This window comes from Octopus sinensis, linkage group LG1, assembly GCF_006345805.1.
Source record: "Octopus sinensis linkage group LG1, ASM634580v1, whole genome shotgun sequence".
Lineage (NCBI taxonomy): Eukaryota > Metazoa > Mollusca > Cephalopoda > Octopoda > Octopodidae > Octopus > Octopus sinensis.
Genome location: NC_042997.1, coordinates 71771829 through 71787960, shown reverse-complemented (window position 1 = coordinate 71787960; position 16132 = coordinate 71771829). Strand labels below are relative to the sequence as shown.

General features: G+C 37.4%; 1 protein-coding gene across 1 annotated transcript in view; it reads left to right on the top strand.

The window, feature by feature from the left end:
- Positions 1–16132, top strand: part of LOC115213637 (A disintegrin and metalloproteinase with thrombospondin motifs 16) — a 408361-nt gene that overhangs the window by 289819 nt on the left and 102410 nt on the right. The window contains exon 6 of the mRNA XM_029782588.2: positions 8045–8128. Within this exon, the coding sequence (XP_029638448.1) occupies positions 8045–8128 (84 nt within the window). The remainder of the gene's footprint in view (positions 1–8044; positions 8129–16132) is intronic.

Genomic DNA, 16132 nt, shown 5'->3' with positions numbered 1-16132 from the left:
TACATACATACATACATACATACAACCGTCACTAAAGTGACTAAGGGTGCAAATCCGCACCAGAATTGCTAGAAGCAGCTCTTAGCCATGGGCAAAGCGCTTATCTACTGACTGACAAGGGAGACAGCAACCATACAGCAAGTGAGGAGTGTTAGATCATCGATGATTTCGGATTGAATTCTTATTAGCGACACTTACTCCGTCACCTAGGTTTAAACTGAACTCACCTTGTCAGTTTATTGAAAATACTATAGAAATCAATGGCTAATTCGATAAAATGTAGCTAATCGCAATTGAAAAACCAAAAGGCACAAATACAACCGTCACTAAAGTGATTAAGGGTGCCAATCTGCACCAGCATTGCTAGAAATAAGAGTCAAAACAATTCTTAGCTACTGGCAAAATACGTATTCATTATTTTAAATATTCGTTTAAACTAAATACAGGTGTAGCGTCTATTATTTATTAGAGTGGGATGGGACACAAGGAGCCAATTTTTCCAATATTTTGAAAACAATATCAAATAAAAAGAAACATGTAACAGTTGACAAGGGTTTATAATGTCAAAACGTGCATCATAATTCTGAATATAGCAATTTAGCATAATGTACCTTTTTTGCAAGATCATTTGTCTTTGCTATTTACTGTGGCAAAAAGGAGAATTATACACATACACGCGCTCACATGTATTGTCATAAGAATGTTGATAAACTTTCGAGGGAACGTGAAATAATTCTTTCTTTTGGAATCGCGAGCCTCACATAAAGCCGTACTAAAGCAATCCTTCAAAATTTTCTATCTATATGAGAAACTTTATACTGACTTACTACGAGCAGCTTCGACTATTTCTATACAAAAAGGTTTTTCAATCTAATATTTACATACTATTATTTAGAGCTTTATGTTATGTACCTTGAGATTGTCAAAAAGAATATATATATGAGTTTGTATGAAATTCCAACAATTTTGCAGTTTTACCATATTGAAATGAACTAGTACTTTCAGGCGTTACGCAAACAGGTTTATGTAGTGACAGTCGTGTTTCGCAACTCATAAGTGTGGAACATAACTGCCACTACATAAACTTGATGATTGCGTGACGCATGAAAGAATTAGTTTATTTCAATAATGTGAAATTGTAATTATTACAAATAATAAAACATGAAAATCACACTAAGTTGGAATTTCCTCCATTAATATGTCCATATATATATATATATATATATATTATATATATATATACATATATATATATATACATATACATATATATATATATATATATATATATATTATATATATATATATATATATATATATATATAATATATATATATATATATATATATTTCTCTATATATACATATATATATTTCTATATATATACATATATATATATATACATATACATACATATATACATACATATACATACATATATATATATATATATGTATGTATATATATATATATATATATATATATATATATATATATATATATATATATATATAATTTACAAGATAAGGGCAGAAGAAAAATTCTAATGCCAGATACGCCGAAACAAAAAAATTGTCGATAACCATTAAATTTATGCGTCTCGAAACAAACCGATAAAAATCTCTAAAAAATTCGTTATTACCGTATTAGTCCAATTTCGAGATTAATTCACAAGAAATTTTCCCCTCTTCAGCAGCACATACGCGAGATATAAATGAAATACTTATTCATACCCACGAAAGAAGCAAGCACCAAGTCCCGAGCAGACTTAAGAACCCCAAATATATCCAAATAGAAAAATCTTAGGCGTACCTCGAGACACATGTGATTCGAACTAGAAACTTTCACAGAGTGATAGAATCCGGAAGTGAAGCACTAATCTATTTATAATTGATATAGGATAAAATTTTTTCGGGAAAAAATTTTTATCAATGGCCAGCATATCAAAAAATGCCTTTAAAGGTAAAATTTATACATAATTTACAAGATAAGGGCAGTTATCTACTACTACTACGAACGACTCTGCCACAAACATCACCACCACCACCACCTCCACAAAAAACAATTTCGCGGAAGCCATACGACCGAAAAGAAGAATCCTAAAATTTACTCACCAACAAATACAAGACACAAAGTCCTTGCTCACCAAAGAAGGCGACACAATGCATTTAAATATTCCACGGAACATCATAGAAGAAACACAAAAGAAGACCATCATTTACAGAATACTCAACACCAAAACAAAAAGACCAGAAAGCCCACCTACAGAAAAGATTGAGAAGTGTCTCTCTTCCGTGTGGAAATTCCGAAATTATGTGAGCTGGGAAAGTAAATTTGCTACCGTGCAAGTGCGCTTCCATACGGAAGAACCATCAAAAACGTTTTCAACGCTTACTCTGCGCACAGACCAGGTAACAATGGTACCTAGCTACCTTGGGCGCAGAGTAACGCAAGTAACGATAAACAATGTGCCCCCAGTAGTGGATACCCAGTGGCTGGTATCGGCCATCTGCTTCGATAGAGAAGAAGCAGATATTTTAGAAATAGCTGACATTCCAGAGGAAAGCTGGACTGGTAAAAAGCTCGAAATATTGCTTCAAATCTTCCAAGAAGCAATAGACAATTTACCAACCAGTGTTCAACTGGCAAAAGATCAAAAAATGTATGTAGTGGTGGAGGGCAGGAGGCCAAGATGCTATTTGTGCAACAGTGAGGCACACCTCAAATATGAGTGCCCAACTGCTGTCAAAAATAGGCAACAGCAACAGCAACCACTCCCAAAACCTGGAAGAAAACCCCTGCTACCCACACCACCTTCAACCCAAAAGACAGGGAAAACAGCGGACGATACAAAAACTGTTTCCCCCTCACCAACCACATCACCAAGAAGAGAATTACCTTCGACATCGCAAGCAACAAGAGAAACAGCATCACCACCAACATCAAAAGACAGACCAACACCAACACCAAGAACAACATAAAAAAAAAACAAATAACAATGACGAAAAGACAAATTCTGCCCCTTAACCCCCAAAACACAAACACCACACAAAACAACAACACCTTCTACAAACACACATATAGATCCAAACGCTTTGCCTTTACCCCCCTTCCGATTCGTCAGACTTTTTCGACAGAGTGGCAAATAGCCACCGGGGGTAAAAGAAAAAGAACAACAAAAACCCAAACAAGAAAATGCAACCAAAGCAGGGAAAGCTCCTCACACAACCAAGCCAGCACCAACACCACAAAAACACACACAATGCTATCAGCGATAGACACAAAAGACTCAAAACTAATGAAGTACATTACAGCCCACACAAACATCTGCGAAGATGACTTCAAAACTAACAACCATCCAAAAGTAGGGTTTCCAAAAGTATCTTTCAAAAAAACTCTATAAAAACCTCCTCCCAGACACATCAAAGGACGAGGAAGCCAAAACTTTCGACACAGGTAAGTAACTCTCTGTACCTTCCTTTTTGTGTTTTAAAGCACACACCTCAATAGGATCATGGTCAAGATTGGTTGTGTGAATGCGCGTGGCTTGGGGTCTGCTTGGAAACAAGGGTACCTCCTAAATGACATCAAGTCACACGATTTGGGAATCATAGCCATAAGTGAGACCAGACTCCACGAGCCACGGGCCCTAAAGTCCATGTTCGGCGGACAGTTTAACATTTATTTTTCTCCCTGTCTACCGAGGATGGGCAGTAGTGGCACCGCGGTACTTTTTCACAAGAGTCTGGATCTCAAGTCAAGACGATATTCGTAGACCCGGAGGGTAGACTGGTCGTCCTGGATGTCGACGGCAGCAATGGGTGCGCTTTTCGGCTCGTATCAGTCTACGCACCGCCTTTAACAGGTGAGCCGGATTTCTTTCGACGTCTAGAAGTATTCCTGGGAACGTCTCGTCCTTTACTTTTAGTGGGGGATTGGAATGCTACCTTGGACACGCACCTAGACTATGTGGGGAGAAGGGGATGCAAATGCCTCAGAGACCTGCTCAGACGATTCCAACTGTCTGACAGGTACCGACTCGACCACCCAAATGCACCAACGTGGATATGGAGCAACCGCAGTGGGTCGTCGAGATCGTATCTAGATAGGATACTGTGTAGGACAGTAGGCAGGGATAATTTAGGATGTCCACAATTCCACACAGACAGCTACACGGATCACAAATTCGTAACGTGTACGCTAGACTTGGATAAGGCAGGGTCCCGGTTACTGGAAACTAAACGCATCGTTCCCGTCCAGACAGGTTTTCAGAGACAGAATCAACACGTTAGTAAAGAGGGTTTTAACGGGAGCCATCGTCAACAACAAATGGTGGTTCGCCCTCAAGAGAGCAGTAAAAGCGGAAGCTATTAGATACAGCAAAGCACTAGCCGTAGATAGAAATAGAGTAGAGGGTGAGTTAGTTAAGAAGTTAGAACAGGCAATAACAAGCGGCATCACACCCGACGTTTTAGCGGTGAGGTTGGCCCTCGACCAACACTTCAACACCAAACACAAAGGGTGTGCTGTCAGGGCTAGGATGCGTACTCTAAGGATGGAAGGCGTTGGAGCCGCGAGAGAGGGCCGGGTGGCGGAGGCGCAGCAGGGCAACAAAGCCACCATTCGGTCTCTGGTAGACGAACAAGGGCGCGAATTGCTCAGTGGGCGAGGCATTTCAGCGGCACTTTGCTCGACTGTACAGGACGAGTTGCGCGAAGGTGCCATCACGGCGGCGGATGTGCGGGACGCAATGGCAGAATGCTCGAGAGACAAATTGCCTGGTTTGGATGGTCTGCCCTACGAGTTTTACAATTGTATGCCAGACTTGTTTGGCGGCGGTATACTGCAAGTGGCAGCAAAACGGGAGCATACCCGGTTTTGTGAGTTGAGGAGCCGTAACGCTGCTGAAGAAAGATCCAAACAAGGGGGACATTATAGATAAGTTTAGGCCAATCACTCTGCTCAATGCAGACCTGAACATTTTGACCAAGGTGTTAGCCAAGAGGTTGGCGCTTGTCATCAAGAAACTGGTCGACAAGGCGCAAACATGTGCCGTGCAGGCCGGAGCATCCATGACAACCTCCATCTGATGCGTCTATGTAGACAACGGTGAACAGGTATGGTCGCCGTTTGTGAGGCACGCTTTCCCGCAGCTCGTCTCTATGACAGAACTGCAGTCATGGATCAAAAAGAGGCCGAGGAAGGGCGAATGGCATCGCGAGTGTCGCATTGCTCTCAAGCAACTATGCCGTCCCGGGTCGACCTTGAGTGACTTCAACACAACCCAAGCATTCTATAGGGGATTAGTGGAGGGGAGGTACGACAACGATCTTGGGGCGAACCTGGGCGTCGACGAGGAACACCTGACCCGCCTGTTTGAGACGACTTTCGAGCCGGGACCTATGGACAACTTCCAGAGATCCTTGGCCTGGCAGTGTTACCGAGAAGCGCTACCCGTTCGGGATAAGCTCTATAGGCATGGCTCGAGAAACACGGGGCTAACCTGCCCGAGATGCGATCAGAGCGACGAAACCGTTCTGCACGCAATCGTGTCCAACAATCTCCGACCTGTGGGCTTATGTCGAACGACTGCTGTCACGTGTGGGACGTGTCGGTTTATCAGCCGAGTCTATCGTTAATATCGTCACGCCTCCTTCCTTCAAACGGGAAGGAAGAGCTATTTTTATCATACTTGTGGCTATGGCGAATGTATCTGGTGGATGCGCCTGAAAGGATTGGAGACAAACACTTTCTTCTCTGGTCAATCTCTCATCAACTTCTTCAAGTATCACTTGAAAAGGAAAGTGAGAGTAGAGAGGCAAATTTTGTCTAGTGAATGTTTTAAAAAAAGATGGGTGAATGTAGCAAGGATGGCACGTATGAATGACGAAGCCACCTTGACTATGATCCTATGAACCGTAAAAATTAATACAGAGAGTTGCTTATTTGTAAAAAAATATAACATGTGACTTCATTGACCGAGGTTACCGTGGTCTTTTCCGTAGGCTTTTTTTTCCACGGGTAAACCTCACCTGTCTTCCTCTTTACACTTTATATTGACATTTCTGTGATAACGATCCCTATTGATCGATTTTTTTCTTTTTCCTTTTATTTCTATCACCCCACATTTTTTGCTTTTATTTGTTTTTTGCTTTCCTCTTTGATCGAAAACCAACCCACGTTTTTTTTATCCCCAAAAAGAAAAGCTCTATCTTGTAATTTGTCCCGTCTGTGTGCAGCCCTGTGTGGCTTATAAAGAAACATATCTATCTATCTGTCTATCTATCTATCAAGTTTCACTGTGTAGCAGCTTCTTTATTTCAACAATTTCGTTTTTTCTGTATATCTTCAAATCATAGTCCATTGAAAATCCCATAAGATATCGCTGACTCTCACTACCAAAAGAAAATCACTTAGACCAAGATCATAGCATGTTTTAAGAAGCATAATGCAGTAAGCTTTCGCCAACGTAACCATCTGTCGCAATTCTTTCCTTTCCTATCCTACTTTTCCTAGCTCATTTCATGTCTTCATAGAATGTTTGGTATTAGGTGTTCTTCAGCCCCTTTTCTTGATTTCCTTTTTCCAGGGTCCATATGGTTGTAGGTTGTGTATGCCAAGCAGATGCAAAATAAAACCTGCTTGGCAGCGCTGCAATTTTTTGCAATGACTGGAATTTGCTTCACAGAGGGTGTGTTGTTGCATTAATTTGTATCACCTTGGTCTTTACACAGCTAACTTTTAACCCGATATTTCCTTCTCGTCCTTAAAATTTGGTAATCTTTTTCTGCTGGCAGAACGATGACATCGACAAAGCCATGGCACAAACGTCTCGAGAAAGTTCGACAAATTAAATGGGCAGCCACCTCTTCTAAATATGTGAATTTCTCACAACATATGTTATTGGGATTTACTTGCTCACATTGATTAGCCCATAATACGCATAATTTTATACTATTCACCTGAAGATTCGTGGCTAAAGTTGGCTGTAGGAACCTTACTATTTCACCGTGATTATATCGTGTTGCAATGAAAATAATTCTTTTTTTCTTTTTACCAAAATACGGTTTAGATTTTGCTATGTTTCGGATGGTAATTTTTTATTTATTCATTTATTTATTGACCTTCCCGAAATATAAAAGTACCTGTTTCAACGATTTTACATCAGGAATCTTTGCAAAACAAAAAAATTCATAAACGTAATGGTTTAGATTGATTTTGTATCATATTCTTTTATTCACTAAAACCGTGCAACTTCAAAAATCTCTTATCGGCATGTTCTTTTGTTTTTTTCAATTTTTTTAAACACCTCGGCGTTTTATGATACCTACTAATTTTCAGATTTTATTGACGTTCATGATCAAATCTCACTTTATTTCTAAAACAAAATGTTCTATATTAACTTTTAAACGATCTATCATTATGATCTTTAATCATTCACAGTACATTTTACTTGAAACATTATATTAAGTTCTTATATAATCAACGAACTAATAGAATCAAGGAAAAGCGATTATCTGGTTTGACTATATACTGGCGTCTTAATGCCAAAACTTTCTTCTTTGCCGTTTACCTTCCAATCCCAGGAGGATCTATGCTCAACGAAAACCAAAATTTATCGCAGTATCCTTACCATTAACAACAATGAAATTTGTTTTCACAATGGTGAAGGAAGAATTAGTATTTTATCAGAGCTGATGTGGTTCTCGTTAGCAGCTTAAATGACGTTAACATTATTTTGATGTCTGATAATGTCAGACGCAGTCAGATATCATAACAGTGCCTGAATTATATACAGAATTAACTGCTATCGTTATCTATTACGAAATAATACCTGACGTAGCACATCTACGATCAAAGGCATTCCAGCTGTGACCATCCCGTTATTATTTTTTTTCCTATTTGTCTAATTTTGAATAAATTAGTGTGAGGCTTGAAGGATATTTTAGCTGCTATTTCTGACAAATTTAATAGCGTTATTTCTTTCTTTTAGAGAAATACATCAACCTTGAAACTGATTGTGTATTTTTTCTTCCATTGTTAGGTTTCTCAGATGTATTTATTGAAAAGTTTAGGGATGAAAGTACACATCGTTTTAGTCGGGCTGATATTGCTGGATGATGATGAGGTAAGTGACTACTACTACTACTACTACTACTACTACTACTACTACTACTAATAATAATAATAATAATAATAACCTTTTCTCCTATAGGCACTAGGGCAGAAATATTTACGGGAAGATTAGTTAAATCCACTGACTTGTCTGGTTCTTAATTTTATTGATCCTGACAAAGTTCACCTGACAGGAATTGAACTTAGAATGTAATAAACCAGCAATAAGGTATTTTCCATCGCTCTGCCAGTTCACTGACTTAATAAAAATAATAACAACAATAACAATAAAAACAACAACCAAATACGTTGTGGTCGAAAAGCATTGTAAGTTGCATCGAGTAAAAAGGTGAAATCAACAGAAAAGCTATAAATAACTATAAAATGTTATTAAGAAAAGTTCTTTACTCTGTTTCAAAAAAACCAGTGTTTCTCAACCAGGGTCCATATGGCCTTTGGGAGTCCACATAAGATTTTGTTGTTATGATTTATGTGCAATAAATTGGCTATATTTCTAAAATGCATAATATTCAACCATCTTTTTATACAATTCCTAATAATATTTAATTATAAAAATATGTGATATGTTTAGCATCAAATGACTATAGTGGATCCCATAGAGTAATATGAGAACCAAAGGGGCCAACAGGTAAAAAATGGCTGAGAAACACTGATCTAAACTGTCAACAGTGCACTCTTCCAGTTGTTTGCCTCTCATATTTACAATTGCATAATCAAAGTATTATCGGTCTCAGCACTTTCACCCATCCTTTTTCAAAGACATTGCTAGATAGCACCTCTCTTTGCCCTCATACCGTCCTTTCAAATGATGCTTGTAAAGACCCGAGACGACTCATCATCCTCAAACATTTACTCTGTATCCAACATACAACTCACTTCACCGTAGCCACCCAGTCACATTTTCTTGCAAATAAAAAGCACGAGTCGATCTTCACCACAATCTCAGCTGGTCGTTTCTTCACGCAATAGCTACTATCAGACATGCATGGACAATAAACGTGTGGTGAAGGATATTTTTATTACACTGAATGCAACAGGTTAGGTTACGGGCACTTCCGTGCCCATATAGTTTGTACTAAATAAATAACGACACTTTGGAAATCACCCATTATTCTCGAGATGAAAGTACTTCTGAAGAAACTACTAGTCCATGCTCTCACTAACCCTCTTCAGGATTCAAGCATTCAATTTCTGCCGAATGTATTGGTAAGTAACTGCTTGGACTGCGCTTGACAGAGATGTACTGCTTAGTCAAAAAGAACTTCAGGAAGCAGCATAGTAAGGTGGCCACATCTGTTCGTTGCCTTCAACGTGGTTGCGATAGTCAATGAACTTCTAAAGATGTGTTAGCCTCTGCACGTACCTATACTTCATCGAAAGCAGAAACTCCACCAGAGATTAACTTCTTGACGAGAGATATCTCCAACAAGCAGCGATAAAAATTCACCTCAGCAGTAAATAATCATAATTCAAATTGTTATTGATTTGCCTTAAAGAGAAAGAATGTGGACGTTGCAATGATGTGAAGTAAGCACAAATAATTTTTTTTCTATTGTAGAAAGGTGTAGAATATGACTTCACTTAATCAAGCCAGAATCTCCCTAAATATCTACTAAAATCTACTGAATGAAAATCTACTAAAATGAAAAATCGACATCGTAATAACTGGCACTCAGCCTTAAATTCATTGGTCAGTTTTTGTGCATAGGTTTCAGCTGAAGATTAAAACTAGAATATTTGAACTCAGAATTCTTAAAATATATCTATTTACTGTATGATTGTATGGTGTATGAGTTTAACGTTGACAGATGACTATAACATGTTTGGGAGGTTGTTAGAGACTAAATGTGACTCAACACTTTATTTTACAGAAAGGTAAAATCTGAAATAGGAATATACAGAGCCTAAACCACATACTGTAATCCCCTAGAATGTTATGGTTCGTATTTTGTCAGTGAGCCGTTTATAACTTTCATTTGCATATATCTACGTCCTGACTTTAAACTGTAATGGGGTCCTGGTTCGGGAGTTCACTGGTTTTAAAGAGTGTGGAACTACCTCTTAACCACCAGTGTTCCCAGCTCTGTTTTAACCAGGAGTAGTAATACTTGTCTGGGTACCAGCTATGGTTTAGCATATCAAAGTTTGCTTACTAATGCATGTGAAGACTGGATCCGGCAGACTCTGCGGAAGAAATATTCATGCTTCAACGGAGAGGAAGGTGGATACAGGAACGATTTGCATGGAACACGTTGAGGCAAGTAAGACATCTCAGTCATCCACTGCATCTGTCTACATCCCAGCGGTCTTGACTTGGTCTTGCCTTTCGACTGAAGATGGTCATTGACGAGAAAGGGAAGTTGATGGTGCGAAACTCTTCTCACTTTAAACAAAGACATCGCGCAAGTCATCAGTCATTCAATGGATGAACATGTTGATGTATGTATGTATGTATGTATGTATGTATGTATGTATGTATGTATGTATGTATGTATGTATGTATGTATGTATCTATCTATCTATCTATCTATCTATCTATCTATGCACGCATGTATGTATGAAAGCATGTGTACGTATGCGTTCATGCACTCATGCATGTATATACTTGCTTGCATACGATGTATATACGTGTTTGTGTAGTTAAGGATTGTCAGAAATACACGTTGTATAAATAATGTGAAACTTAAAATACGCGTTCGCGCCACTCACACGCACACACACTTCATACACACACATACGTACACATACACAATCACAGACACACACAAACACCCGTCAAAGTGCAATATTACTCCAATTCCAAACTAATTCAAGCCCTGAAAATAAACAAATATCATCTCTACCACTGTCATCATCATCTCCCAACAGCAACAACAACAAACATACACAATCTTTGAAAAAATATCCACTTTATTCTCAGATGACTTGAATCTCGAGTCAATTCTTGCGACGACACATGTGTGTCTGGTGGTGTTTGGTTGGTAAGTTGGTAAGAGAATGTTCTTTAGGGTGTTTAACTACCTCAGTGCAATCTTGGGTGGATAAAGTGATAATTGTATTGAATGAATAATTGTTACCCTACTTCTGAAACCCCGACCAATACACATTCCTAAAACGGGTGTAAAATGTGATTTCTTTTTAACCACCCGCTTCAATAAATAAACAAAGCATGATTTGAAAATGTTATGTTGAAGGGAGTTCTCGAAATAAGTAACAGGACCAAAATAACAACAACAACAGCTAGTAGGACCCGTGGAAATTCCACGGTGTAAGCCAGCATATTTGAAAACATTTGAACCAAGCAGGGAATTTCAAAGCATTCTTTTGATATCCTGCCATTTAATCATAACTGTATTTTCAAATATAACTGAAGCCAAAATTAGGTGTTGCTTATCTACCTTCTTTTAATACGTTTGAGGAAATAAAAAAATAATAAAAAGATAAAACTTATTCGTGTGTGTGTGTATATATATATATATATATATATATATATAAATATATATATACCACAGACCTCTTTCAGTTTCTGTCTGCCAAATCCGCTCATAAGGCTTTGGTCGGCCTGAGGCTATAGTAGAAAACACTTGCCCAAGGTGCCATGCAGTTGGATTGAACGCAGAGGCATGCGTTTGGTAAGGAAGCTACTTATATATATATACACACTTTTAGAAGTCCAGCTACCACCCAGGGTCAGTCCAAGTTTTTTATCATTGATATTATTTTCACTTCTTTTTATTTCATTTCAGTTCAGCTACCTATTTATTCGTATATCTATTAATATATCTCTCTATCTATGTATTTATTAACATATCTGGAGACTCAGGTATCTATCTATCTATCTATCTATCTATCTATCTATCTATCTATCTATCTATCTATCTATGTTTTCTGCAGCTGCACTAAATTCGGTTTTATGACTATTTCTTCAATCCATTTGTTCAAATCTTTAGAAGTTGTTACAGGTGACCCTATGACTGTGGGGGATACATTTTATCGGACTTTTACCATCCTCCTCCTCCTCCTCCTCCTCCTCATCATCATCATCATCATCATCGCGTAAGCGAAAGCAGGGTATTGTAATCACTCGTCTTTGTCCGTGTCTTTGCAAAATTATTAGAAAACGGCCGAACGGACTTTCACCAAATTTGGCAGAAATATTCATTGGGATGAAAATTTGGTTTGATTATCTTCAAACATACATAAATACATACATAGATATGCGACTCGTGTGTGTATACATTGATGGATTCGAGGGTTTCGCTTATTTACGAGTTGATTTCTTAATTTCACCGAAGTATAAATACCTATAATGGTGATACCTAAAAAATAATCAATTTCAAAAAATCGAACTTAGAAATTTCCCGATTAGCAGGTGGTCATATTATTTATGTCCTACAACGAACTACGGTGCTTTTGTTTCACCTGCCATCATTGAAACACATTCAAAACACTTCTCAAATTCTATGTAATATTTTCTACCAGTATTTCATTTTGTTCACTTTCTTTTTCATATAAATCGCCCCCCATCTGCGTGTCTATAGACCATAGTGTACCTATGCGCGTAGAAACGTGTGGGTACATACAAACATACATACATACATGCTTAAATATGTGACTCGTGTGTGTGTGTGCGTGTGTGCGTGTACCTATAATGGGGATACTTCAAAAGATTTTTTTTAAATCGAACTTACAAATTTCCTGATGAGCAAGTTTAGTCAAACACTTACAAAGCTTAATTCAGATCACTGGGGTCGAGCGTAATCGACTAAACCTCACCGTTGAACTTTCTGGCCTTGTGCCAAAATTCTTCTTCTTCTTTTGCTTCTTCTTCTTCTTCTTCTTCTTCTTCTTCTTCTTCTTCTTCTTCTTCTTCTTCTTCTTATTATTATTATTATTATTATTATTATTATTATTATTATTGAGTGAGAGAGTAGTTCATGCCATCAAAGTGACACTGGGGTAAAATATACGAAGCCCAATATACCCATCATGACTACCCGTCTGATAAAGGTACACCAGGCACATGCATCACAACCATATGTGCGCGACATGGTGATCTCATATCAAGATAAACAGCACATGACCTTGCAGGTGGGGCCCAGTTAGAATTTTCTTCAGGTTGAGTAGCCCACCCCGCTCAAACGGTCCCTGATTAAGGGTTGTTTAAGGATGTTGAAAGAACCACCCATGTTTCCAGAGGTGACCTATTCAAACCCCAAAGAATCCCTCTCAACACATGGCTATGATGCTCCCCCACTACTTCTGCTCGTGATCAGAGATGCACATATCGTCAGCCACTAAGGGACATGCTCAACTGGTTAAGGTCAAACAACTGACAAGCAAATCTGTGGTATTGAGCAGAATATTTGCTGTAGCCCATCTTTTATACCAAGACAAAACAATGTACATGATAACACTTCCAATCAGTTAAGATCAGAAGCCATGAGAGCCACTGCCTGGTACTGCTATTATTATTATTATTATTATTATTATTATTATTATTATTATATTATTATTATACACACGACAGATTAGACTGTTGGAAAAGAAAAATTCCTAACATTCTGCTACAAGTAACCTTAGATGTTAAGAACTCTCTATTATTATCATCATTATTATCATTATTGTTGTTGTTGTTGTTGTTGTAATTGATGATGTTGTTGTTATTGTTGCTGTTGTTTTAAAAAACAAGAAAAACTACTTCAGACAATACAAAGAGAAGTTGATTTGAAATTCGAATTAGAAAAAGCAACCTTGACGAAAGGAAAATTATGAACTCTTCATTGTGCTAGATAAGGAGACGGAAAATTTTGACACACAAATTGTCATGTAGTTAGAAATCAATAAACTAGACAGTGCCCTTCAGGAATATTATAGAAGCATTAGATTAATATATAGAACAGAGCTAGATTTACAAATAAGGTAAAAGGTATCAATACTGTAATTGTCCCAGTACTAACTTGTAGTTATGTTTTCAAATGGAGCTTAATAAACGAGCAAAACTAGACAGAAAAGAATAATAATAATAAGTTCATTTATCGTTCACCTTCCAAAATCTGACATAGAAAACTGCATTTGCCACGAATACAGAGAGGTGGGGGTTTCATCACATTTGAAAATGTTACTCATAGAAAAAGCTACGAAACAAAAATCAAACTGCATCCTGTCTTCAAGGGAGTTAATAAATGCAAAACAGAGGTTGAAATGACACAGTTGTGTGGAGAAACGAAACAACAACAGAAATTGTAAACAATAATGAATATGCTAAAACTGGAGGGCACGGAATTCTATGCCAAAGTGATCAGAAACACGCCTGCAAGACCAAAACTTGAAAAACTGAAGAGAGTAGAAATAGATCAAGTAAAAGCACGAGACTAGCTGACAGGTCAGAACGCAAAATCGAGATTGAAGAAAACCTATTCCTCAGAAATCACTGAAAGCATTTAATGAAGCAGAATATATTATGCAAGTGTAGAAAATGCAGATGTTGTGAAGAAACAGCGATGCTGCCACCGGTTGTCTAGTCATAGCTGAGAGGGAATACATCTAGAAGCATGCGAGAATTGGAGGTTTTGATACCCTGGAAAGCATGCTTGTCTTGTGAAGTACTTACAGAAAAAGATCGTATGAACATGCGAACCAAACAGTTCTTAAAAAATGTCAAAAGGACTATATTTAAGGATATACGAATCCATACAGACAAGGATATCAAGGTTAATCGGTGTAATATAGTGATGAAAACAATTAAACATCTGAATTCAATCCTTGTAATTCCTTAATTTCAAATTCAAATTTATAACCCTGATTCTTCGAAGATAACAGAAGTTATCTTTGTATCACCGAGGAACCACATGTACTGTCAAAGGCCACTAGAAAAAGTGTCTCCTAATTGAAGTTTCAGTATCAACTAATGATAACGTATGTCTGCAAATACGTAAAAAATATTAAAATATAAAGATAAGGAAATGGAGATAACCAAAATATCGATCTTAAAAAAAGCAAAACAAAAACAAAATCCCGTAATAATTGGTACATCGGGAGTGATTAGATTAAAATAATCTGACCAATACTTAAACTTTTGTTCGACATAACTTTACAAGTCTGAAATTGCTCAGAAACTGATCGATTAAGTATACAATAGTTTCGTCGTTCAGCCAAAACAAGCCCCCTTGGCAGCACTTCGAAGTTCATCTCATACCGATAACGTCCTTCTCATAGCATTACAAGAGCAAGAATTAATGGAAACTACCTATAGTCTCCGGGTCGACGACGATGACGATGATGATGATAATGATGATGATGGGGCAATACCTTTCAACAGAGTGCTCTTTTTATTTTAGTAAATGAGAATTTAATTTTTGTTTATTTTCTTCCTTCCTCATAAGAATCAGACCGAAAACGTGATGAATACAATACCTCTTTTCTTTCCCATTTTCATGTGTCTTATTCCAACTCTTTCTCTCTTTCTCTCTCTCTCTCTCTCTCTCTCTGTTTCTTTCCATTTCTCTCTCAGTTTCTATCTTACTTTCACACTTATAAATACACTTATAAATACTTACAAAACTACAAACTTATATTATATGTATATACAGATACCTACCAAAATCGTTAGAGCAGAAGAGGTGGGAACAACAAAAATAGAAGAAAAATAATTGGAAGAAGTAAATAAAGAAAGAATAAAAGAAAATATAGAAGATTAAAAACACAGCAAATGATAAGAATGAACGAGAGTTTTTGGAATTCCTGAGGATTCTCTGTTAACGTTTCAGTTTTTAAATGATGCTGAGTACACTTTTGACACAAGATAGTTTGGCGTTTGCTTATAGAATAAATAATGATAGAAGCAAGGTCGAAATTTAATGCCTGCTTTGTGGAGATCAGAAGATTGTAAAAAGGTTTCGTCACATCGAATAATAGTGACGGCCTCTTATATTAAGAAAGCGTGAAGAAAAGAATGAAAATAAATAAATGTCAACGCTGAAGTTAAAGTGTCTTC